The 26,769-nt window shown below is 35.1% G+C and overlaps 1 protein-coding gene across 8 annotated transcripts in view; it reads left to right on the top strand.

Annotated features, from left to right (window-relative positions):
- Rmdn2 (regulator of microtubule dynamics 2) overlaps nucleotides 1-26,769 on the top strand; it is an 80,336-nt gene that overhangs the window by 18,165 nt on the left and 35,402 nt on the right. For 5 of the 8 annotated variants that reach the window (XM_063229643.1, XM_063229638.1, XM_063229646.1 and 2 more), the window contains 2 exons: nucleotides 15,052-15,654; nucleotides 25,852-26,026. In XM_063229643.1, coding sequence (XP_063085713.1) covers nucleotides 15,052-15,654; nucleotides 25,852-26,026 — 778 coding nt within the window. Of the gene's footprint in view, nucleotides 1-8,996; nucleotides 14,149-15,051; nucleotides 15,655-25,851; nucleotides 26,027-26,769 lie in introns of those variants that run through there. The other 3 variants (XM_063229662.1, XM_063229660.1, XM_013155994.3) reach the window with 3 other exon arrangements.

Genomic DNA, 26,769 nt, shown 5'->3' with positions numbered 1-26,769 from the left:
AATTCAAGTGTTTGAACTCATGAAACTTGATCCTGATAAAGATCAGTGGAATATACTTTTCGGTAAGGATTATTAGACTGTTACCTGCCCACCTCATACATAAGCACTATCATGCCTTACAGGTTTATCTTTATTTGAACTCCTCTAATTGCATCTACTTGGGTGTGCTGTTGAGAATTACTTATGCTCAAATTTTTGTCCTGTGCCCTCTGAGATCCTACTAAGGTCGTTTTTTATCCTTTGGTTGCTAATTCACAGTGTAAATTTCTGAAAACTTTGGTCCATGTTTTTAAAGCTGCCTAATTCTCTTTTCTCTGTCGTAATTGACCTGTATTGCTCTGTCAAACTCTAGGCTCAAAGACTATTTCAGTGACAGTGTTATGTGAAACTTTAGAAAATTCCCTGTTAAATTTTATTTTAATTTAAAGTAATGAATGTATTACTCTTCCATTTAACTGTGGGAACCATAAGTGTGTTTCAAAATTAGATACAGTGTTGTATAATGATCAAATGGGCCTCCCCCCTCCCACTTAATCTAGATATTTTCATTTTAGCATTAGGTTCATATGATTCCTTCGGTGAGTATTAACAGAAAGAGTGCTGATTATTTGAAAATAAAAAGAACCTCCCTAAATCTACCCCAGGGCAATATAATGTAGGGCATAGTACCTTAAATGGTATTACCTTGTAAATAATAGAGGAGAGGGAGAAATTGAGACCACACACAGACACAAGCTTTTGAGGCTTTATTTGAAACTCTTTTAACTTTTAATTTTTAAAAATCAAAATATATACTTTGATTCTTGTTCATTTACATTTTATTCTTACCATTATTTACTTCTGTTAAGTCAGTTTTGATGTGTCCTCAAATGATTAAGGCATTGAGATAGATTCAGATATTCATATAATTCCCCATTGCTTAATATTTTAGTACTCAAAATTAGCAAAAAGAAAATGTTTTCTGTTTGTCTTTTTAAAAAATGTAAATTATCCATGTAACAGCCTCTTTCTACCTCTTTTAAAGATAACCTTTATCTTAAAAGTTAATGTGCATTCTTCCTATAAAAGTCTTAAATGTTTCTTATGGTGTATAAATGACATTATATGATATATAACATTTCATAACTTGCCTTTGTGTTAATGACTTATTTGAAGTTTTTCCACATTGATATATGTAAACTTATTTCATTATTTTCAACTACTATACTCCATGGAATAGACTTTATTTCCCTATTGATGGATGTTTTAGTCACCATTTCTTGTTCTTATAAACAAAGCTTTACTGAACACTTTTGTTCATAATTCCTTAGGCACACATGGGAAAATTGCTTAAAAGTGTATGTTTGAAGTGCTGACATGCAGATGAGATCTGCCATAATTACTAAATCATTCTTCAGAGTACACCACTTCACAGTCCTACCAACAGGGCATTGCAATTCTTACTTCTTCACACAAATTCATATGTTGTCTGACCTTTTAATTTTAGCAAATGAAATGTTAATGAATTGTTTCCAACTTATATTTCCCTGAATACTAGTGAGATTGAGCATCTTTTCATAGTATGTTTTCTAGTAGGTCTTCTATGAGTTTCATTTTAACAAGGAGAGAGGAAATAGATCATGTCATAAACAACTGCAGTCTCCCTTATTCTCTGAGTGTGTGTCTTCTCTATGCTACCTACCATCTGGGCTTTGGAGAGTCACCTGGGAACAAAAAGTCTCACAAGTTGAACGTTAAAAAACAAAACAAAACAGGTTTTAAAGAGGGATGACTCCAGTCACAAAGGCCAAGAACAAAGCAGCAAGTTTCACTCCTTTGCATCCCGAGGCCCAATGCCAAAACAACCAGCTAAGAGATTAAACCCTCTGCTCGGTGAACTCTTGCCCACCTGTGGCTTATGAAAGGAGATACAGCAGGCCAAGGGAAGCATTTCATGAGGAAGGTTATTCATGTGTATCATCAATATGTTTACCACCAAATGCTCTGAGAATGGATATCTTTGCTGAAGCAGGATATATAGTGGGAAAAAAGAAAAAGGCAGAATACATGTCCTTCTGGAACCAGTACTAGAATTGGCAGAGGTAGAGGAGTCTGTAAAAGAAAACCGATTATCCGTCTAAGTGGTAGGAGAGGAACCAGAGGACAACAGTGTCAGAAACCAAGAAAAGGACAAGGTTCCAAGAGCAGTGATAAAGGATAGATTTACAATCATTCACACAAAGTAGCTTTTAAGTAGCTATGTAGCATCAATTATCTAAACTTGAATTTATTTATCTTAAAATGTGGATAATGCATATTGTTTAAATTTTTCTTTTATTTTTGAATGGATTTTTTATGAAAAAATAAATTTTCATAGCAAAATAAAGAGAATAGTAATAGTTATTACATTGTATATCATTATCTTTAAATTAGTTGGTATGAAGACATTTTTACAAAAAAGAAACATAATACTGTAACACCAAATTTCTTTGCAAGGAATAAGATAAACTAGTAGTATAAATAAATAAATTAGCATATGTTGAAGTATTTTTAAAACAATGGATATGTAATTGAGGAAGTAATTGAACTTCCTGCTTATTTCTCTCTCTTCTATTTTTATTTGTGTATGTGTATATGTGTGTTGTATTACTCATATAAGAGAAAGTGTGATATTTGAGCTTCTGTGTCTGACTTATTTCACTTAACATTATGTTTTCAAGTTGTATCTATTTACCTATGAATACCTTGTTTATCTTTATTTATGGCAGGATTGTACTGCACTGTGTGTAAATACATTTTCCTTACCCATTCATCTGTCAGTGGACATATATGCTGTTCAAAGATCTAGCTATTATAAATTTTGCTGCTATAAAATATCTACATATATATGTGGCCCCGTAATATGATAATTTTAACTCTTTTGGAAAGATATGTAAGAGAGGGTCAAACGGGATTTCTATTTTTAGATTTGAAGAGTCTCCTTACTGATTTCCATAGTGGTTGCACTAGTTTACATGCCAACCAACAATAGAGTTCTTTTTTCCCTACATCCTCACCAGCATTTGATATTGTTAGATTTTTTTTTGATAATAGCCATTCTTTCTGAGGTAAGATGGTATCTCAGTGTAGATTTAATTTGTGTTTCTCTGATGCCAAACAATGATGACCATTTTTTTCATGTATTTATTGGCCATTTGGACTTCTGAGAAGTGTCAATTGGTTGCCCATATTTTGATTGGGTCTTTTATTTTGGAAGGATCTAAATTTTAGAGTTGTCAGTAGTTATTCCTCTGTCCATGTAATAGCTGGCAAAATATTTTTCCCATTCTGTAGATTGTCTCTTCACTCTGTTGATTGTTTCCTTTGCTCTACAGTAACTTCTTAATTTGATTTAATTCCAGTTGTTGATTATTGTGCCATTGAGGTTCTGCTCAGAAAGTCTTTGCCTATGCTTATGTCTTTTAGAGTTTATGTACATTTTTATTGTTCAGCAGATTGTTTCTGTGTTAGCATTTAGATTGTTGATTTTAGTTTAGTGTGCTTAGATACAGTGGCACATTGGCTACAATCTCAATTCTTTCCATTATTCTGATTGTGGAATTCATTTCACAATTCAGATGGAAACTGAATGGCAAATAAGGTATATATTTGGTTGCAATCAGAATCGTAAAATGAGTTCTGCAAACAGAATCATGGAAAGACTTAAGTCTGTTAACCAAGGTGCCTTTGTCAATCTTCTGGATATCAACTTTTTCCAGTACTATTTATTAAAGAGACCACCTTTCCTCCACTGTATGTTTTTGGCTTCTTTGTTAAAGATCAAAGAGCTGTTTGTGTCTGCAGTTGTTTCTACTTCTTCTGTTCTGTTCCATGGACCTGCATGCCTATTATGCCACTACCATGCTGTTTTGATCACTGTGGCTTAATAGTATAACTTTAAGTTTGGGATTATGATGCCACCTGATTTGCATTTGTTAGCCAGAAATGTTTTTCAGGAATCTTATCATTCCATATGCATTTTGAAGTTGTTTTCTGTATGAGAAATGGCATTGATATTTTGTTTGAGATTGCATTAAATATGTATATCAGTTTTGGAAAGATAGCCATTTGGTTATGTTGGTTCTGCCCATCCAGAGGCAGGGGATGTTGTGTTGATTACTTTTCTCTGGTTGCTGATATTATAATTCCAAATATTGAATGTTGTAATCCAAGGATTGTAATCCCCTTTCCAGTTTTCCTCACAATCCAAAAAGTTATATTTATAATCCCATGGAGATGTTATTGGAATCCCGGCAAGTTAATTCCAATCTACCACTTCCAGCGCAACCCACAGTGAGAGTAAAAACACCAAGATATATTCAGCGTTAAGGGAAGCCAAGTGAGGATTGTGGACAAAGACCCTGATCTGAGGCCTCTCCCAGAATTATCTTGTGAGGAAAGGGGTAGCTCGAGGATGAGTGAATAACTTGAGCTGGCTAGGGAGAAAAGCATCTTTGCAAAATGCAGGGAGAATGACCTGCAGAAGGATCAATTCGTGTGATTCAATTAAGGCAGCAGTTGAATTGCTTTGGAGGCTGCTGCTTCCGTTTCTGATAAATAAACTTGCATGCCCTGGGGACTCATAGCCTGTTTATTTAGAAGCTCATACCCTGTTGACATTTCTGGAGCTGATTGGCTCTGCCATCCCACTGTGCTTATATCTTTTATAGAGAGCATTATGCAAGTAAACAGGAGATTGTCTGATGGCTTTAGAGGTTGCATACTAGTTCCTGGGCTAGCCTTATTTGCAATGCTTAGAGTCAATTGAAGACAGAAGGAAATACTATAATCAGCTTTGTACGTATTAGTCTAAAGAAACAAGCCTCTATATAATCAATGTTGCAGCAATTGTTATGCATTCAAGGGGAGTCTCCTACAGCAGAAACAAAATACCCAACACCCCAAATTAAGGAAGGGAAGGTTAGTTTAGCTCACAGTTTGTAAAGGTTTCAGTCCATAATCAGCTGGCTCCAAGGCAGGGTGACACAGCACAGTTCACTGGGCAACAGTTCAAGGTGGCAGAAGACAGCAAAAGCAACAAGAGCAAAAAGTGAGGGGAGAGAAAGCCTTTTTTCCTCCCTTATATTGTAAGCAGGCTGCACCCCACCAAGGGTGGGCGTAGCCCTCACAGCATCTGCCTGTCCTACTGTTGCTCAGGCTCAGGATGTTTACAAAGTGAGGAATCTGGCCTCCTGCTGAGTCACTTAGTTAAACTTCGAAACTTCTCAGGTTGACACAATGAACCATATCCTAGGTATTAAGAGCATCCCCCTTTACACAAGGATATAGAATTGCTGAATTATGTAGTTAAGCTTGTAGACTTGTCAAGTTGACCCAGTGTATCAACTATTATAGATATTCCATTTTTTGATATCCTTCTCAATTTCCTTTTTTGGTCTGATGACATTTTCATTGTAGAGGTCTTTTACTTCCTTAATACCAAAATACTTAATTTTTGATGCTATTGTGAATGACATTGTTTTCTTAACTTCTTTTTCAGTGAATTCATTATTAGGGTCTATGAATATTACTGATTTTTGTATGTTTTTGTATCCTGCTACACTGATGAATTTAGTTATCAATTCTAGGAGTCTTTTGGTGGAATGTTTTGGGTCTTATAAGAAAGGATGATATCTTCTGCAAATAATGATGTATGGCCTTTGTCCTGTCCTCTATGAATCCCTTTTGTTATTTTTTCTTGCCCAGTTGCTCTAATATTTCAAAGACTATAATGAACAGGAGTGGTAATAATAGATATCCTTGTTTGTTCCTGGTTTCAAATGGGAAGCTTTCAGCTTTTTCCTCACTTACTGTGATGTTGGTAGTCGGTTTGTCATAAAAGGCTTTCATCATGTTTCAATTCAGACCTTCTATACCTATTTTCTTTAGGGTTTTTATCATGAATGGATGTTGGATTTTGTCAAAGGTTTTTTCTGTGTCTATTGAAATGGTCATGCTGTTTTTGTTCTTGCTTCTGTTTAAGTGATGAATTACATTTATTGATTTGCATGTGTTGAATCCTTCCTGCATCCATGGGATAAAGCCTACTTGATCATGGTGATCTTTTTGATAATTATTTTATACTCTGTTTGCCAGTATTTCTTAAAGATTTTTACATCTATGCTCATTAGAGAAATTGGCTTATAAGTATTTTTTTGGTTAGACCCTTGTTTGGTGTTAGGATCAGAATAACGTTGGCTTATTACAATGATTTTGGATGTACTGCTTCCCTCTCAATTTCATTTAAAAATTTGAGGAGTATCTTCCCTGAAGTTTTACAGAATTCAGCTGTGACTCCTTGGGGTCCTGGGCTCTTCTCAGTTGGTAGGTTTTTGTTTTGCAATTTCATTGGCATTGTTCAAGATTTTTAAGGCTTCTTGGTTAAGTTTTGTCAATTTATATGTATCTAGTACTATACTGAGTTCTCCAGTTGTTTGACATACAGGTTTGTGGAGTACTTCCCAGTAAGTTCCTGGATTTTGGCAGTGTTCATTTTTATTTCACCTCTTTCATTTTTGTTTAGTTGATCTATTTGTGACAGTGAGGTATTGAAATCCCTTCTATACTTGTGTTAATGTTTGTCTGGTCTTTTATGTCCATTATGGTTTGTTTTATGAAACTGAGTGTGTCGTGGTTTGATGCATGGATGTCTGTAATTATTATCTGTTTCTGTTGAATAGTTATATTAACCGGTATGTAGTGTTGTCCTTCCTTGTCTCTTGTCCTCAGTTTTAGCTTGAAATTTACTTTGTCTGAAAATAAGATAGCTATTCCTACATGTTTGCAGGTTCCCATTGTATGCAATATTGTTTTCCATTCATTAATTTTTGGTTTATGGATTTCTTTTCTTCTTTTTTTTTTAGTTTATTTAAGTTTATTGGTACAACTTAGACAATGCATAATGATCACATTCTTTATAGGGAATTTAAATCTGTACGTGGTATTTTTTATTTTAAAGAGAACGATAAAAACAAAATGATACAAAATTTCAAAACAGGATTATAGGATAGTAACAATGGTCAGTACCTTGTGTGTTGTTATCTTCATTGTTATGAGTTGCTCATATTACAAGATATTAGCATGAAAAATTGCTCAAACAATATGGGCACAAACCTTTCTTTTCAATGAACTGATAGCACTTAGTAGTATAACTATTTTAACTATTTTGCATATATATTTTTTCCTTTTCCCTTCCTTTCTCCTTCTCCATCTCAGTTTCTCTTCCATTTTGAACAGTTTCTTCCCATTTCACAATGTCTGTTGTACATGAAGTATTTTGATTCCTCCTTTTCTCTCATTCCCATCTCCTTTCAAATCCCCCCTCTATTCACAAAACTGTTTTTATTTTATCCTTCTTTTCTCATTGTTTTCTTTCCTTCACTTCCTGTCCTCCTCCCCTTCTCTTTTCCTTTTGCACTTTCTTCCTGTTTCACAATATCTATTGCATATTTGTGTCGTTATTTTCATTTTCATTTTCTCAAAGCAGAGAGATGTAATATTTACACATGTGTATGATTTATTTTACTTGTGATTATGTCTCAAAATCATACATTTAAAATGTCTCAATTTTATCTTTCTTTATGGCTGAGTAATGTGTGTGTGTGTGTGTGTGTGTGTGTGTGTGTATGATCACATCTTTTTAATCTGTTCACTGGTTAATAAGCATATGGGTTGCTTCCAACATTTAGCTATTACAAACTATACCACTATAAACATGGCTACACATATATTGCTGTGGTATGCTGCTTTTAATTCTTCCAGGAAGATACCTAAAAGGGGAACATCTGGGTCAAATGGGACCTCTAATCCTAGTTTTTTGAGGAATCGCCACACTGACTTCCACAATGGTTGCACTCACTAAGTGTTCCTTTTCCCTCCAGCTCTTCCAGCATTTGTTATTAGTTTTTAATTGCTTGCCTTACATGGTGGCTTCTTTCTATTGGTGTTCTTGGATTTGTGCGCATTGTTATCTCTCTCTACAGTATCTTTCATAATACACTGTAGAGCTAGTTTACTGATCATGAATTTCTCCAGTTGTTCTTTGTCATGGAATTATTTTATGTCTCCATTGATTGAAAGACAGTTTTTCAGGATACATCATTCTGAGTTGGAAGTTATTTTCTTTCAGGACTTGGAATACTTCCCTCCGTGCTCTGCTTGACATAGGATTAATGTTAAGAAGTCTACTGTAATTCTTTTGGGCTTTCATTTATAGTTGATTTGTTTCTTTTCTCTTGCAGCTTTTAATATTATTTCTTGTGCTGAATTTTTGGAATTCATTATACTCCTTGGTGTAGATATATTTTGGTTATGGCTAATCGGAGTTCTATATGCCTCACTTATTTGTAATTCAAATATTTTTCCATACTTGAGAAGCTTCCTGCGATTGCTTCTGTGAAATTTTTTAATGTCATTTTCATTGACTCCAATGAATATTGTGTTATTCTTCTTTGTATCATCTTGTAGTTGTTGGATTGCTTTTCATGGGCCCTTGTTGTTTTTAAGAGATCTTTCTTTTTATGATCACTAGCTGCAGTCCTGTCTTCTAGGTATGAAATTCTGACTTCACTTTTGTTCATGTGGTTTTGCAAACTTTCAGTGAAATTTTGAATTTCCTGTATATCCATTTGAATCTGTTTCTTGGACTCCATTTCTTTCTTATAGTGCATTCATGGTTTCCATTGTTTTCATATTCTCTTGTATTTTTTAAAAAATCTATATATACTCTAGCCTTGCTAAGTAATGGCTTCACTGTGGTCATCATCTCTCTGTTTTTTTTTTTGTTGTTGTTGTTTTTTTAAACCTGGGAGATTATTTCTGATCTGGTTTCCTCTGTGGTCTCATCCACCTATTTTTGAATTTCTACTATCATTTCAGAAATTTTTTTTCCTTTTTCTTTTTCTGAGACAGTCTTGTCTTCATTTTTTTTTTTTTTTTTTTTTTTTTTTTTTTTTTGTCTTATTGAGGCAGGGTCTCACTATGCAGTTCAGGCTGGCTTTAAGCTTACTTTGTAGCCAAGACTGGTCTTGAACTCACAACAATCCTCCTGCCTCAGCCTCCCAGGTGCTAGGATTACAAGTGTACACCACCACATCCTGCTTTCATTTCAGATTTTCATTTCAGATGGGTGGACACAATTTTTTCTACTTATTTTCTCTTGGACTTTTCCTGGTTGAGCTGGAGGTCTGGGGTTGGCCTTCGCTTCCACACCTAGTCATTTTCTATTTTTTTATAGCCTATGAATTTCTTTTTGTGTTAAATGTTTTTTTTTTTTCTATTGCATACCATTTGTTTTGTTTCTTGATATATTCTTTTCTTCTGTGTCTTTTGATTGGTGGATTGAGTCCATTTACATTGATAGTTACAATTGATGGGTGTTGACTTATTCCTGTCTTTTGTTCCTTTCTCTTTACTTAATTGCTACCTGATGTATTCATTTTGTTGGACCTTTTGGTGTTGTTAGTTTTATTGTCTCCTTGGATATCCTTGGGAATTTTTCAAAGTGTTGATTTGATGATCATGAATTTTTTTATGATTTTTTTTGTCATGGAAGATTCTTATCTTTCTATAAATTTTGAAAGATGATTCTGCAAGATATAAGAATCTGGATCAGAAGTTGTTTTCTCTAATAGTTTGAAAGACTTTGTTCCAAACTCTCCTTGTCTTTTGAGAAGTCTGTTATAATTCTGATGAACATTCTTTTAAAGATATTTCATTGCTTTTCTCTAGTAGGCTTTGAGATTTTGTTCTCATACTGTTTTTGGTATTTTAATTATTATGTGGCATGGAGTGTTTTTTGTTTTTTATTCTGACCATGGCTGTTCAGGGTTCTATATACTTCACTTACACATATATTAAATTCTTTTTCCAAGTGCAGCAAGTTTCCTGCTATTACTTGAACAAGCAGATTATTTATGTCCTTTGCACTGTCATCTGATTTTTCACTTGTGCCAGTTACTCTTATATTAGTTCTCTTTGATTCATCCAGGAACTGTTGGATCCATTTTCCATGGTTCCTTGTTGTTTTTAAGGTATCTCTCATTAATTAACCATTTACCACAGCCAGGTCCTCTAGGTCTGACACTCTGTCTTCATACTGGTTTTTTCTGCTGCCCATACTTTCAGTCCTGTTTTTAATGTCCTCAGTTTCTCTTTGGAACTTTTCTCCCATTTTTTTATATGCTCAGCATTCGTGTTGTGAGTTTTTTCTCTAACTCCATTAATTGTTTATTAGTGTATTCTCTAGACTCACTGATTATGTGACTAGTTATAGCTTTTTTCAATTTCCCCTACACCTAACAGAATTGTTTTGCTTCCATTGGTACTGTTTCAGACCTCTCAACTGTGTAGCTTATAATTTCCTCCCCTTCACTGCCCCAATACCAGTTTTGGGGGAGTTGGGAGGTTTTGGAGACATTTGGTTGTCTTGTCTTTTTATGTTTTGGTTTTGTTGTTGTTTGCTTGTTTATTGTGCTGGCATTTGCAAATTCTTTGGCCTAGTGTCCTGTTCTTCAGGCACAGGCCACAATATTGTTTATGATTCCTCCAGGCAATCCAGGTATTGACATAGTTGCCAGCCACTACTGTGTTACCTTGTCTGTGGTAGTAAATTCAGCAACAGCACTGGCATCAAATGTCAAGTGGATTTGACAAACCCTAAGAACTACTCATGAATAGCCTTTTACCAAAACAAAGAGTTCTCTGATTTTAGTGAAGACTTTTAGGTCCACTTTATATTGATCTACAGTAATTCAGAGCACTGATTTCTGCTGGATGTTGGTAGCAGTGCCAGAACTAAAAATACCACTAAACTAAAAACCTTTTCTTCAGGACCACCCAGGGTATCCCAGGAGATCCCTCTCCAAGCCTGTCTCCCAAGGTTGTCTCTCACCTGCTCTGTGGAGGGGCATGACTTTGGTCTGAAAGTGAAACTCTCCTCCTGGATGTTGATCTCTTCCTTGATCCAATCAGTCTGTTGATTGTCAACTTTCTTACCCTGTGGAGAAGCCTGGGACTGGAGGTGGGACAATTCTCTTTTTTCCTGGCACCGGTGCAAGGTTCAGCGGGTGGTCTGGAGTGGCAGCTGGGTCCGGAGGTGTAGTTCTCAGGTTCTCCCACTCAAGCAGAATCAAACTTGTAAGCCCAGCCTGACTTCTTTCTTCTTGTTTTAAATTTTAAATGAGCTAATTTAAGAAGGTGTTTTGTACTGTGTCTAATCTATAGTAAATTGTTTAAAATTTGAGTTATTTCATCAAGAAGAAGAAGAGAATCAAATGTTATGAAGTACATTAGAAAAAGGGTAGGCAAACTTTTTGTATGAAAGTTTTAGGCACTGGGGACCATGCCATGTCTTTATCAACTATTCACCTCTGTCATGGAAGTATGAAAGCAGCCATAGATCATATGAATATGGCAGGGTTTCAACTTAACTTTACTAAAACCAGTGGCAAGTGCGTTAGGATCTCAGGGTATAGTTTGCCAACTCCTGAAACAGAAAAATACATTTAACAGTGGGCTCTCAGTTTTAATGTTTTTAGCCAAGTAAAATAAGGACTGAATCTTTTTTCATGTGTTTGGAAACTTAGAAGTCCCCCTGTTCCAGTACTGGGAGTTGAACCCAGGCCCTTGTACGTCCAGACAAATACTTTACCATTGAGCTAAGTCCCCAATGTCCTTCCTGCTCATTGTAAAATTTTGAGACAAAATTTCCCAGGCTGCCCTCAAATTTGATATCCTCCTGCCTCAATCTCTAAGAAGTGTCCTGCTGGGGTTAAAAATGTGGACCACCATACTCAGCAGGAGGTCAATTTTTATAAGCTTTATAAGAGCGGTTACTGGGTGATAATAAGTATATAAACCTGGTACAGATTACACAGATGCATAAGAGGCAAGGATGTGAGAACCAGAATGGTAGGCCCTTATTTGAAGAACCTTGATTTTGAATGAAAGGAGAGTGTCTAAGCAAGAAGAATATTTCATTTCAAATGCTTGTATTTATGTTTTGCTTTTTTATTTTTTTTAATTTTTATTTTTAACTTAAGTTGTTCTTGACTTTGTTTATATACCACAGGGAAGAAATCAATACAGAATGAAAGGGTAAAAATGCAATACGATATCTTCTTTTGGAAAGAAAAAAAAAACAGAAATAGAAACAAGAACAAGGAGGAAATAATTCATGAAATGAGGTGGGCCCTGGCGCTTTTAGTAGCAACCACCTTAAATATTAGAATAACGTGTAGAAGAAAGACAATGGTAGCACTACAGACTAGGGAAACCGTTATACTCAACTTACTATCTCGTACCATGAGAACTAACTGTGTAAAGTCTTTTAACTGCCACCACTAATAAAGGAGCTCTAACATAGGAGGGGTTAAGCTTTTCCCTACATTGCATTATCTTTGTAGTAAGTTTCCCTATTACCATAAAAGTTGTAAATATAACTGATGGTGTGCCAGTTAATCTTAATTGCCTACTTGACTGGATTAAGAGACTCCTGGAGAGGTGACTGAGTCATGGGGTTGTTAATCCACCAATATTCATGCTGCGTGTCCTGTTAGGATATGTGTCACTGGGGGTGTGCCTTTCAAGGGGATGCAGCTTACTGGCACTTTTCCCCAGTGCTGGCTTTCTTGGTTGCCATAAAATGAGCAGTTTTGCTCCACTACACCTTCCTGCCATGATGTTCCTGCCTTGGTTCGTGGAATTGATAGAATAATGATAGTTACAATAGAGTAAAGGAGGAATAGGTGTTACATACTTGCCATTTTAAGAGGCAATGGCTTTCTCTTGAGGTAAGTATAATTTTGGTTGTCTTAAAAATAAGCAAAAAGGGTCAATTTTAGAGTAACTAGAAATTTAGATAAGTTACTACTCAGGATGTTAGTAAGTGCTATTATCTACCCCAAGATGAGATTTCTTTTCAAATGTTTGGGCAAATCTGGATCTTCCTTATCCTTCAAACACGCATACCCATACACTTTGTGTGTGTGTGTGTGTGTGTGTGTGTGTGTGTGTGTGTGTATGTAGATAATTGTAGATTTGCTCAAATAGGGAGTGGAGTGATCTCACAACTTTCATTATCTCCAAGATATGACTGGCAGCACTGAAATCTAGTTATGACTTCCTTATTTCCTTTGGGATAGCTCAGTGGCCAAATGCTTCTGATAGACATATTTCATGAAACACCTTTCATGTTTTAAACAGCAAGCCAAGACAGTGTTGCAAAAAAAAAAAAAAAATTCCTCAAGAAACTTTATAAGCTTTGTATGTTCTATTCTTGATAGTATATCAATAGATCCTTTCGGAAAAAGTTATCACATATCTTAAAGTATTTGAGAAGATATTTTGTAAGTGGCTACAGACATATACACATATATAGCTATCATAGAGATTGTACTCCAAACTGGGTTGAAAAAGGGAAAAACAGTGTTTCTTTTCTAGTAATTGTTAACCCCATCACTAGATAAATATAAATTGTTCTAAGAGTAAAACCAGTGCCATAACAAATCTCTACAATCTGCATGTGCTCCAGACAATCAAGTGGCATGCTTTACTGTCACCGTGTACAAAGGCTGTTTAACTTCAGGTAGCAGGGGCAATGACATTTGCTCCTTTTTAAACTTCTCCGCCTATCATATCATTCAGACCAATATCCGTAGCTTTCCTGTATCACTGGAGGACATATAGAAACCTGGGGCGAGAATGGTTAAGTGAAAGAAGGATGCATCCAGGAATCAGGGGTTTAGAAAGATGCTGATGAGAGAGAGAATCTTAAGGAAAGAATAATGCAGCTGTTATGTATGTTGTTGCCCTCAGCCAGGAATTTTTTTCACCCTTTGATTTGTTATCTGACTCCTTGAACATAATGAAATCGAAATATAAAATCCACAATTACATGGCTTTGCAGAAAGTTGAGCCGCAGAATAATTTTATTCTAAATTGATGTCATTAGATTCTAGAGTGTGCTGTCATCACAGTCTGTTATTGTCATGTTAATTCCACCAGCAGCTTAACTATTCAGTCTTCTGGCCTGTTCCACCTACGCAGGGCATTTCATGGTTTAAGGATGATGGCTTAGAAGGGAAAGGAAGATTTACTTTGGATTAAACTCAATATGGGAAAATGCTTAAGGTAACCCTTTGAAAACAAAACAAAAAAGCCATCATGATGGTGCATGTCAGTAATCTCAACATTCTGAGAAGCTGAGGCAGGAGAATCACAAGTTCGAACCCAGTTTAAATAGCTTAGCAACTTGGCAAAACCCTGTCTCAAAATAAAAAGTTTAAAAAGCACTGGGAATGTAGCTCTGTGTAAAGGACCTAGGTTCATTCCCCAGTACTGCAAAAAATAAAGTGTTTCATGTTTCATGCTGCATGTGCTAAAAAATTACAAATACTCATAAATCAGACTTACATGCTTTTATTTTCCCCACTATAACCAAATATCTGATATATTTAGTTGAAATGTCCCCCACAGAGAGATTCTGTTTCATTCATAATTAATATTTTAAGTACAGTGAGTCAACACGATATGTTAATTTTGCTTAACTTCTATAAATACAGTAGTTTCATAGTCCCAAACAGATGTTGTGACTCGTATTCTTTAAAATCAGAAGTTCTGGGCTGGAGATTCAGCTCAGCGGCATAAGTGCCTGCTTGCAAGCAGGCAATCGTGAGTTCGATCCCTGGTACCGATAAAAAGGAAAAAGACCAAAAAAAAAAAAAAATCAGAAGTTCTCTTTTTCTTCTGGGGATCCTTTAGTTCTGCAGTCCTTCTGGTGCTTTCCTGCTTCCACGAGTCTTTCAGTTTCTCTTCCTGTTAATAGTGTGGGCAGGTACCTGTAGGTAGAGATAACTTTCTACGTATACTTGCATTCTTTGGGGGATGTCTGTGTGGCCATCACCTTTAGCTGCCCTGTTTTCTTACTCCCCGTTGCGTCCATATTGGTAACGTAGATATTATTGCTCAGGAGATTTGGCTGGTCTCCACTTTGCTTCATATTTTTCCCCTCATTTGACCCTTTTTTCACTCTAGCTGCTGCAAAGAGGACAAGAGCTTCCAGTCAGACTGTTTTGAAGACCAGTTTGCATCAGACCCCCAGCATCATGGAGTCTCTTCTGTGTCACAGCCAAATATTTCTTTTGGTCTTAATCCATATCATCCTTCTGCAACATACGCAGTCAGTACACCCAAAAGAAGTAGAAAATCATCCTGTTTGTCAAGTCCATCTACTAGTTCAAGTTTTTCTGGAAAAAGTCCGTTTTTATTTTTTAGACTTCAGAAAAGCAAGTCTTTGCTTTGTTGGTGTCAAAGTAGAGCTGACTTCGATTCTGAAGAAGACACAAACGTCAGTGATGGACAATCTTGTTCAAATTATTTTGATTCTTTTAGATCCAATACACATTTTTCTTCCTGTAAACTAAGCAGAGTTGCCTGTAATAGGACTGCCAGCTTTTTTGATACTCAGCCGAATAATCAAGACATATTTAATCTAAATGAAATAGAAATATTTTCTAAAAGCCCGAGCTATATCCCATCCATGAATGAATCTACCGCAGGCATCACTGAAGAGGAAAACTTTGCTGTCTTGTCTCAAGTGGAAGACAAACCTTCATCTACTGAAATTCCTAAAATCAGGTCATCGCAGATGTTCTTCCTTCTTAGAACAGCAGTTTAAGTCAAGTTTTCCTGCCAAGCGTACTCAGATGTCTGTAGAAACACTGCCCGCTACCCTCCCCTCACTGAACTTCACTGCATTTTTGGAAAAAGATTCCTAGATTGAAGTTTAAGTTTACTTGCTGTAAATTTGAAAGTTAGTCTATTGATATTACTGAAATATGGACCTTAAAGATGATCCGGGATTAATCCTTCACCCATTTTAGGCCTTTTTCAGATCACTGCTTAGAAACTGGCTAGTCTAGAATTTCTAAGTACAGTATTATAATACTTTTGTGGTCTGAGAATAATAGCAACCATTGTTGTATATGTTGTTTAAATGCAATAATATTCTTTGATTAAAATGCTTTCTTTTATCCTACAGTAATTATTAGAGATACCATTCCCATCTTATTTATACTATATTGATCAGTTGACACATTTTCACTTATATGAGCCTTACTAACTACGTTTCCCATGCCAGACATCCTCTTGACAGATGTTTTATTAAAATAAGAAAAAATATGAATACTATAATAGAAATATATAGAATATTTAGAAACTAGATATTTTAATTAAATAATTTTAATATACATTCCTATGTGCATAAATCTGAGGACTCAGAGAATGTTGAAATGAAATCAGAATTCTAAAATATGTGTATCAGTGTCCCAAAATTGTATTTTTAAAATTTAGTATATTTTAGATTTTTTTATTAGGCAAAACTTATACTTGTCAAAATAACTGAGTAAAATACGAACATAAGCAATTGAAAATACTTAGGTTAGAATACAATTAGATTTTGTAGAAGGAAATTTGCATTATTTTCAATTTATCATAGCAAAATGCTGCCCCAATCTGTATCATTAGTATAAGATGTTATTTTTAAGTTTATAATTTCCATTTCTTTGACCTGTATTTTAAAATTTTTTAACCTTATTTTTTTTAAGTTATGAGATGCACATAAAATTTACTGTAATCATTTTAAGTGTGTAATTTAGCATCATTAAGTACATTTGCATTATTGAATAACCAGCCCCACTATCTGTCTCTGTAAATCTTTTCATCTTATACTGAAACTCTGGACCCATTAAAAAGCAACTCTCGATCTCTCTCCCCCTCTGAGTCTTTGTCAACCATCATTCTCTTTCTGTGATTTTGACTAGTCTAAGTGACTTATTTCCCTTAGCATTATGTCCTCTAGGTTTATCCATATTGTAGCATAGGCCAGTATGTCTTTTTTAAAGGCAGATTAATAGCCCATTGTATGTATGTACCACGTTTTACCTATCAGAGACCAATGGACACTTTGGGTTGCTTCCATGTTTGAGTTATTGTGAATAATACTGTTATGAAGATGTGTGTACAGATACCTCTCTGAGATCTTACTTCCAATTCTTTGGGGTCTATACCCAGAAGTGGAATTACTGGGTCACATAGTAATTCTGTTTTTAATATTTTGGGGAATCATCACATTGTTTTCTGTGGTAGCTGTACCATTTTGTATTCCTACCATATCTGCATAAGATTTTAATTTCAACTTTTTGCTAACTTTTTTGTTATAATAACATCTTGATGGATATAAGGTGATATCTTATTTTGGTTTTGATGTGCATATCCCTAATAATTAATGATACTGAACATCTTCTGATGTGATTATTGTCCATTTGTATATCTTCTTTGGAGAGATGTCCTTTATCCAGTTTAAAAATCACATTTTTGCAGGGCTGGAAGTTTAGCTCAATGGCGTAAGCACCTGTTTGGCAAGTGCAAGGTTGTAAGTTTTATCCCTGAAAAAAAAAGTCAGATTTTTTTTTTTGTATTTTGAGTTTAAATGTTCTGGATATTAATCCCTTATCAAAGATATGAGTTGAAAATATTTTCTCCCAGTATGTGGATTGCCTTTTTACTCTGTCAGTTGTGTTCTTTAATGGATAAACTTTCATATTTTGATATTTTCTAGTTTATCTGTACTTTTCTTTAATTGCTTGTGCTTTTGGTGTCATATCTAAAAATTCATTGCTAAGTCGTTTCATGGTAGTTTTAAAGCATGATGTTATGTAAGGATCTAATTTCATTCTTTTGCATATAGATAGCAGTTTTCTCAACACTATTAATGATACTGTTCTTTTTCCATTAAATGATATTGGCATCATTTGACTATATATGTATCCTTACTTCTGGGCTCTGTATTCTATTCCTTTGGTTTACATGACTTTCATTGTGCCATTACCACACTGCTTTGATTATGGTAGCTTTATAGTAAATTTTGACATCACAAAGGGTGAGATCTCCAACAGTGTTCTTCTTTTCCAAGATTTTTGGCTACTCAGAATGTCTTGAGATTTCAAATGAATTTCCAAATAAAATTCTCTATCTCTATAAAAAATTATTAGAATATTAAAAATATTGAATCTGTAGATCACTTTGTGTAATGCTGACATCTTCACAATATTAAATCTTCAAATATGTGAACAATAGGATATGTTTCTATTTCTGTCTTTAAAATTCTTTCAACAATATTTTAGTTTTCAGTGTACATATATTTCAACTCTTTCAACTTATTTTATTCTTTTGATGTTATTATAAGTGGAATTTTTCTAATTTCCTTTTTATATAACTTATTTTTGCTTGTTGATTTTGTGTACTGCAACTTTGCTAAATTTGTTTATTAATACTTAAAGTTTTGTATGTTTGCAATCTTTTTTCTCTTCATATAAGATCTTGTTGTCTGTAAAAGGGTAGTTTTTACTTCTTCCTTTCCAGTTTTTATGCTTTTTATTTCCTCTGCCTATCTAATTGCTCTGCCCATGACTTTGGTTTGTTAATATATTATATTAGTTAATTTTCATATGTTGAGCCATCCTGCATTCTCAAAATAGGTCCTATTTGGTCATATAGTCTTTTTAATGTCTTTGCTTCTGCTTGCTGGCCTTTGCAAATTTTTTTCATACTTAGGATACTAGCCAGTAGCTCTCTTCTGTTACAATGTCTTTCCCTGACTTTGGTGTCATGATAATGGTGATCTTGTAAAATGGGTTTGGAATTGTTTCCTCTTCAATTGTTTTAGAAGATTTCCTCAGTTGTTAAGAGGGACTGCTGTTATTTTTTTTCTATAAACTTTGATAGAATTTGACATAGAAGACATCTAATTCCCAAAAAGTGTAATTGTTATTGTAAAAAAGAGAGGAAAGGAAGGTGGACTAAGGGATGTAACCGCAGGTATGTTCGAGAGTGTAGGATGGAAAACCATATTACTGAGCTTTTGTTGGATCACTGAATGGAACTGTCTCCAATCTCACTGTATGAATGTCCACTTTATATGCTATAATTTTATAATTTGGACAACTGTTTCTAGGAAGACAATATGTAACCTATTAACTAGTGATTTCTTACTGTATATTTTTTTTCTTGAAATTCTGTATTACTTGTACCCTTTTACTGCTTTGTTTTTTATGTCTTTTCTTTTTTCTCTTTAAAAAAAAAAAAGAAGACATCTAATTCTGGGCTTTCATTTTCTGAGAGGTTTGTAATTATTGATTCAGTCTCCTTATCAGTTATAGATTGGTTTACACTTTCTGGTTTGTCTTTTTTTTTTTTTCCTGATTTAGTACAGGATTTATGAGGGATTTTTAATTTTATCATTTAAGCTATCTATTTTATTGACATACAACTCATAATTCTTTTTATTTCCATAAAACAACATTGTGTCCCCCTCCATTTTGTTTCTTATTATAATTGACCCTACTTTTTCCCCCATAGTCAGCCTACACAAAAGTTTGACAATTCTGTTGATCTTTCTTGAGAACAGATTCCTGGCTGGGTGTAGTGGTACTTGTCTGTAATCGCAGTGCTCCTGAGCTGAGGAAGGAAGAGTTCCAGGAGTTCGAGGCCAGCTTGTGCTGTATAGTGAGAGTCTGTCTTAAAAAAAAAAATCTTGACTTTGTTGTTTTTCTGATTTTTTTAAAATATTCATTCCTGTTCTAATTTTTTTCTTTTTGCTGTGTTTGAGGTTATTGTGGTTATTTGTTTGTTTGTTTGTGTAGTTTCCTAATGTGTAAATTTAGGCTGTTGATTTGGGAACTTCCTTTTTATTGTAAATTTTACAGCTATAAATCTCCTCTTATCACTACTTCTGCTGCATCTCATAAATTTAAGTATATTTTTTTATTTACTTTTGACTCACAATATTCTTTGATTCGTTCTTTAGCCTATTTAAGAGTGTTATTTTATTTTCACGTATCAGTGAATTTTCCAGGATTTTTTTTCTAGGTTGGCTTTGTTTCATTTCATTATGATCAGAAAAGATAGGGGGCTGGAGGTTTAGCTCAGCGGCATAAGCGCCTGCCTTGCAAGCAGGCAGTTGTGAGTTCGATCTCCGGTACCGATAAAAAGGAAAAAGACAAAAAAAAAAAAAAAGAAAAGATAGTCCAAATGACTTTAGTGTTTTTAAATTCATTAGAACTAAGAAAATAAAAAAAAATAAATTCATTAGGACTTGTTTTATGGCCTAACACATGATCTGGCCTGCAGAATGTTCTACATGCAATGCAGAGAAGTGTGTATTTTGCTATCACTAGGAAACAGCCTATGTGTATCTGTTTGGCCACATAGGCTTATAGTACTCTATATCCTCTCTTGCCTTGTTGATCTTCTGCCTGGCTGTTCTATCCATTATTGAAATTGGAACATTGTAGTCTTTTACTATAATTGTGTTGCTATATCCTCCTTCAATTCTATCAATTTTTAGTTCATACACACTGGATCCTTGACTTAAAAACTTTATTTGTTCACAAGGGCTGACTGTAATGAAAGTTGGTTCTAAGTCGAGACTATTTTTAACATAAGAAATAAAGAAAATGTCCATAATGTGTTGCAAACAACCCAAACTAACTTAACTAACTTTTCCATACTGAAAGGGGTTATATAATATGCATAATTTACCAGAAACACCAGTAAATTTCCTAATTACCAAAAAGTATTCACCAAAAAGTTACAAAATGTGCCTAGTTTACCAGAAACAACAATTTCTTACTATACTCACCATTCAAGTTGACATCTTTGGTTTGCAAGAGGGAGGATGAAAGGGAAGGTGGTTACTGTTTGGAAGGAAAGTCCTCTCCACACTAACATGAGGAATCTGGCTCCTTGGTGTCCCTTCTCTCCTTGGGAGAGTCTGTAGCGCACCAAGACCTGCTTTGGCTCACTAGCTCTCAACTTTCAGAACTAAAAATCAGTCTAAGGTGGTCCGCTTCTGTCTTTAACACCATTCTGTAGAATGACATGACATTTTCCTTAAGCAAGTGAATGCAACAATTGGCCTTTTCTGTCTCTGGGTGGGTCTTCTCTACAAAGGTTTGTAGCTCTGGCCATTTTTTTTTTAAAGATTTCCTTTATTTCAAAAGAATTATGCTGTACTGATTGTTGACATTTCTCCTCCTCTTCTGAAAGCTCCTCAGCTGCATTCCCTATTGCTCAGCCAGAAGTTACCGAAGTTCCCCTGTGACAGTTCCTCTGAGTGTTCTCCACAGTTCCTCAGCATCAGCACTGGCTACTTGCAAGTCGATGGTCTCATCTGTCGTGCCAGTGTCATCAACTACAGGGCCACCTGAAGGCGCAGGCTCTTCTACACAGCCTTTAAAGTCCCTCTCTCCCTCTCTCTTCCAGGCAGATCTCAGTGTCCTTGGAGGGAATATGAAACAATAGCCACCCCTCCAAGTCTTGCTTAAAATGGCTCTACAAAGAAAGCCTCACGAATCAACTTAGTGTGGAAGGTTAAAGTCGGAAATATTTTTTGAGCGTGCATTTTTTTTCTGGTCCTGCAGGTGTATGTGCTTCCCACCCCTTCCTTCTTCCCCATATACATGACTATTTTAATTTCCCTCAGAGTCTCACCCCTGCATCTTTTTGGTCAGTTAATATATTCTGTTGTATTCCTATGATTTGTTAGACCTGCACACTCGTGTGTCTGTAGGTGCCCTGTTCCTTGCGTGTGTCCTAGTGCCCATTACCTCTTTCAGCAGCCTCCAACATACCTAAACTATCCCCCTCTGTCTTGAAGACTCTGAGTAAAGCAAAGCAGAAACCAGTGTTCAGGACGCACCTAAATATTTCATAATATTGCAGACAAGACTGCTCTTTTCCTTGTGTTCTGAGCAAGAAGCCAGGCATCCAGCATCTTTCTCCTGGCCATACCACACCAAAGAAGTGATGTGGCAAATGTGAGCAAAACACCATGGCATTTGCAACCATTTTAAATGTGTCTTATTTATTGGATATTTGTTTGGTTGCTATAAATCCTTGGCTAGTTTCTGGATCTTCCATGAAGCTATTTCAGTCAGTCTGTTATTGAACCGTCAGTATTCTGGAGGGGAAATAAGCATCTTCCCATGAAAATCACTACTGATAAACTTCTGTAAATAGACAACTTTATTTTTACAGTAAATAGCATTGGCTTTATAAATAATTCAACAATACCTTCAGAGATGTCACTATTGCTGTGCCAGCAAGTTGTTGACCATGCAGAATTGGATAGGGAACACGTTACAGTTCTGTTATGGATTAAAAACTGGCGATCAACTTAATATCAGTTGAATTAAATTGGCATGGTGCTGAGTGCAGATAGCCCACCCAAGGAAAGTTTCCAGCATAGGAGAGACAGAGAGCAAGTTAGGCATTATGGGTTCTCTTAAGTAGTGTTGGAGCCATTGATTCTTCTGGAGGAGCTTGTCATGACTAGCTTCCCCGATATGAATTTGGCTATTATCATTGGAGGAGCTCAGGACCTTGTCACTGAGAGTGGCTGTAATTCAGTTTAGAGGAGCTCTGGTTCTTACTCTGAACATCGTTTCCTGGCTCCAGAGATGAATGTATGCTGCTTAATCTCCTGAAGTTGTCATACTGGCTTACTGATTTGTACTTGACATTCTTACCGTTGCAGGAACTCAGAACCTCATTGTGGCCAAGGATGGCTGTGGTACTTTTTGGGGAAGCCCTAGTACTTATTTTGAGTGTCACTGCTTGGCTCCAGTGTAGAATCCTCAACCTACTAGCACAGTGTGACATAGACTTTCTGGCGTCCACCGCTGACCTTTGGGCCTTCCTAGTGTAGATACATAAGACAAGAGTCTTATGACAAGTCATTTCTCATGGTCTCTAGGCCTCTAGTTGGACTCATAGGAGGCATTGTCATGAGATGTAGGTCTTCAGCTGGATTCATACAGGACATTACTGTGCCATCCAGGTCCTTGGATGAGTTTTCTAAGTCTTTAGTGTTGTGGACAGATTTCCTGCACTTTCTTGTATTTAGTATCTTGTATTTATAAAATAGTATTATAAATTCAGTGTCCTGTATGTCATTGTTCTCCTTGTAACCCCTGATTACAACAAGTTCTTATTTAAATTAGACAAAAATAGGACCAGAAAAGCACATGGGAAATGTTTATAATAAACATTATAAAGTGAACTCCAGACTTGATAAAAGGCTATTGGAAAAATCTTAAATTTGTAGTTGCCCTGTTCAGATAATCTATGAAATGCCTTTTCTGAGTGGGTAGAGAATAGTCATCTAATCTTTAATTCAAAGATATAATAGGTATAATTACATTTTCTCTAATATTTGGACATGCCCCATTTTTTAAAATTGGTTTTCAGAGGCTGGGGATTTAGCTCAGCGGCATAAGCGCCTGCTTTCCAAGTGTGCAGTCGTGAGTTCGATCCCTGGTACCGGTGAAAAAGAAAAAGACAAAATAAATATATTGGCTTTAAGAACTTTCTCATCATTTTATGAGATCTATTTATAAATAAATATCTATGTCCAAAGTAGGAGAGCAATTTTTCTCACACTTAAGTATTTTTAATGTGAGAAAGAGTCTAGCCTAATTCTTCTCTTTTGTTTTTTGGGGGCAATTTGCTTAATACTCTGCCCATACCATGTAGACCTAATTTCTGTAGTGCAGTCCTTTATTCTATGGGCCTGATATCTGTTCTTCAAAACTGTCTTGACTCTTCATATACTTGTTCTGTCATATTAATTGTGGTGTCAGGTAAGCTCCATAGAAAAATCCCACTAGGATTTTGCTTAAGAAGTATTTTAAAAGTTATAGATTAACTTGGGACCATATGAAATTGTTTTAATGCTAAATTTCCCTGGGCATAGATATTTTTCTACTTACTAAAGTAATATTTAATGTTTTAGATATACATTGTAATTTTTCTCTAGAAATGTCATAAATATGCCATTAGAATTTTTTTCCATAGGCTAACTTATATTTTTCTTACCATTATAAATCCTATATTATATAAAATTACATTTTCTAACTTGCTTTATAAAGTCTAGAAGCACAGTTGATTTTCAAGAATTAATCATAAATCTTTGTTAATTTAGGTATAACATGTATTAGTTTTTAGCATAAGTCCTTTATCAAGTTTGAAACTCCCTTTTACTTCTTGTTTACATGTGTTTTTGTTGTTGGGCTTTTGTTTGTTAGACTTGAAGTTAAACAGGAATTTATTGACCAAAAGATTTTTAAAGACCCCTGACATGTCTATAGTTTTTCTTATCTGTTGTGCTAGAGAAATTTTTAGCATCATCTGTGCTTACAAGTCCCATAATAAATCCAATATGATTGTGATGTATTCTTTTATATTTGTTGCAGTTGTTGGTGGATATTTTATTGAGGATGTTTGTAGTTATCTTTATGTGTGAGATTAACCTTCAATGTTTGATTATAATATCTGTGTTTGATTTTGATAATCAGTTAAATCACCTTTATAAAATGAACTGAGGGGTGTTCCCTCTTTATTAATTTCATTGAAAAATTTGAATAAGTCAAACTGAGGAAGGAGAAAAAGAGTAGACATGTATTTCTGATTTGATTTATTTAATGGTTATAGTACTATTTAGGTGTTTATTTTTATAAAGGTTAACAGCTTTATTGAATATTATTTCTATACTCTAAAGTTCACCCTGATAAAGTGTAATTTGGTGATTTTCATTTGTTTGCAGAATTGCATTTTTAAGTTGGTTATTTGTGTTTTTTATCAAATTGTAAAGGTTCATTATCTAGTCTGTTACCAGGTATGTGATTTGTATTTTATCCCGCCCTGTGGATTATCTTTTCATGTTCTTGGTGGAATTTTTGGAACACAAAAGTTTTTTGTATTTATAGAATTTATTTTTTTTTTATCACTTGTGCTTGTGGTATTAATATCTAAGACAACTTTTACCTAATCCAAGATCAGAAATAATAATTCCTAAGTTTTTTTCTAAGAGATAAAATAAATTCAAAATGTTTTTAGAACAAGCAGTGTTTTAATATAGTTTGCATTGTATGCCACCAAAAATGAGTGTGAAGTATAATATTAATTTTTAAAAATTAAATACATATGTGCAAATAAATGCACACATATTTTTGAGTACCAGTGAGTTCCTATAACTCTGAGTTATCAATTCAGCTCTAGTCAGTGAATATGTACCTCATGCCAGGTGCTGTTCTGGGTTCTTGATACATCAATTAGTAAACTCTACCATCAGGGACCATGCATTCTAGTGAAGTGGACACTAGCAAAATAACAGCATGTGTAGTATGTTACTGATTTAGATGGCATATTAAAAGACAATATATGCTGTAGGGATAAAAGTGAAGAACGATAAGAGAGATTGCAGGGAAAGGGAGGGTGGGGGTTACAGTATTAAATAGAAATGTCTCAATAGGCCAGACTGAAAAAATGGCATTAGTGCAAGGACTCTAAGGAGGTGAGGATATGGGTTACGTGGCTAGGAGAAGAGCATTCCATCAGAAAGAAAAGTAAGTAAAGGCCCTCAAGCAGGAGTGTGTTTATTAGGCTCACGGAACATGTATGAGTCTGGATTGTCCTGAATGAATGTTAATAGTGAGAAATGAGGTCAGAGAGGTATTAGGGTTGGAGAGCAAGTTGCCTAAGCAGAGGTAACAAATCTGTGGCATGTGTGCCACACCAGGATGTTTGCATCACTGAAGCACTGAAAGGTTTGCCATCACTGGCATAGTTGTGGACTGTCTTCTTTTCTGTGTGGCATTCAGCACCATGACAGTTTCAAGCATAAAAGTGGCATAATTTTACTGACATTTTAAAAGGACTACTCTACCCATTATGGATGGCTTTCAAAAGAGTTGATAATTGCTTTTGCAATTTTAGGTATATTACAGCTAATACTGACACAGAAGAACAGAGTTTTCCAGTGCATACGGCATTGAACACACATACAGAGGAACTGAAGTTAGATATCCTTCTTCAAAAGGCAGACCATTTACGCATGACTGAGTCTGGAAAGATGGAGAGTTTTGAACTACTGTGTGACCACAAAGAAAAGGTAAGAGGGCCTGACAACAGCTTGGGGATGCACTTAATCTATTATCCCATTTACATTATGACCATACAAATGGCATCATGATCACATAACCTAAGTAAGTGATGTGAAATTGTTCTGTAAAATGGATAAACTCTTTAAAAAGTAAATATAAGAACTAATCAGACTCATTTAAGATAACAAAAATAGGAGCCAAACCTATAACCTTATAGGTTTTAATTTTATCTAATTTTTTATTATGTTGTATACTTAAGACTTATTTTATAACTGATAAAGAATAAGACATTAGGCCAAGGCATATAGTGCATTTTCTCTGGGGAATTATTATCAGTATGACAGCCATTAGTATGTAAAGCTATTTCTACCAGTGGTCATTTTGCAATGTTTATTGTTGGACCTGAATTGAAAAGCCCTTTCTTTTTACCACCACCATTTTTAAAAGGTGATGGGGACTGAAAATATCCCAGGAAGAAATAAGCCTCTTTTTTTCTCCATGTACAATTTAAATTAACCTTTGTTTGAGAACTTAGCCAGACCAAATGCGTTGCCTAAACCCTAAGTATCCTGAGCTGATCAATACATACCACATACGTGTACTAAAACATTACATGGTGTCCCATGAAGATGTACAATTGTTGCCTGCTGATAAAATTTTTAAAAACTTTAAAAATCTCCACCCAAATTTTTAAAAGCATAGTGAAAGACAAGGGTGGTCTGGATAAGTTACCGACTTAACCTAACGTGTA

This window comes from Cavia porcellus, unplaced genomic scaffold, assembly GCF_034190915.1.
Source record: "Cavia porcellus strain 051 isolate PalLab524CR breed Dunkin Hartley unplaced genomic scaffold, mCavPor4.1 scaffold_1, whole genome shotgun sequence".
NCBI lineage: Eukaryota > Metazoa > Chordata > Mammalia > Rodentia > Caviidae > Cavia > Cavia porcellus.
The sequence above is the reverse complement of the archived record's forward strand: the minus strand, read 5'-3'. Positions and strand labels throughout refer to the sequence as shown.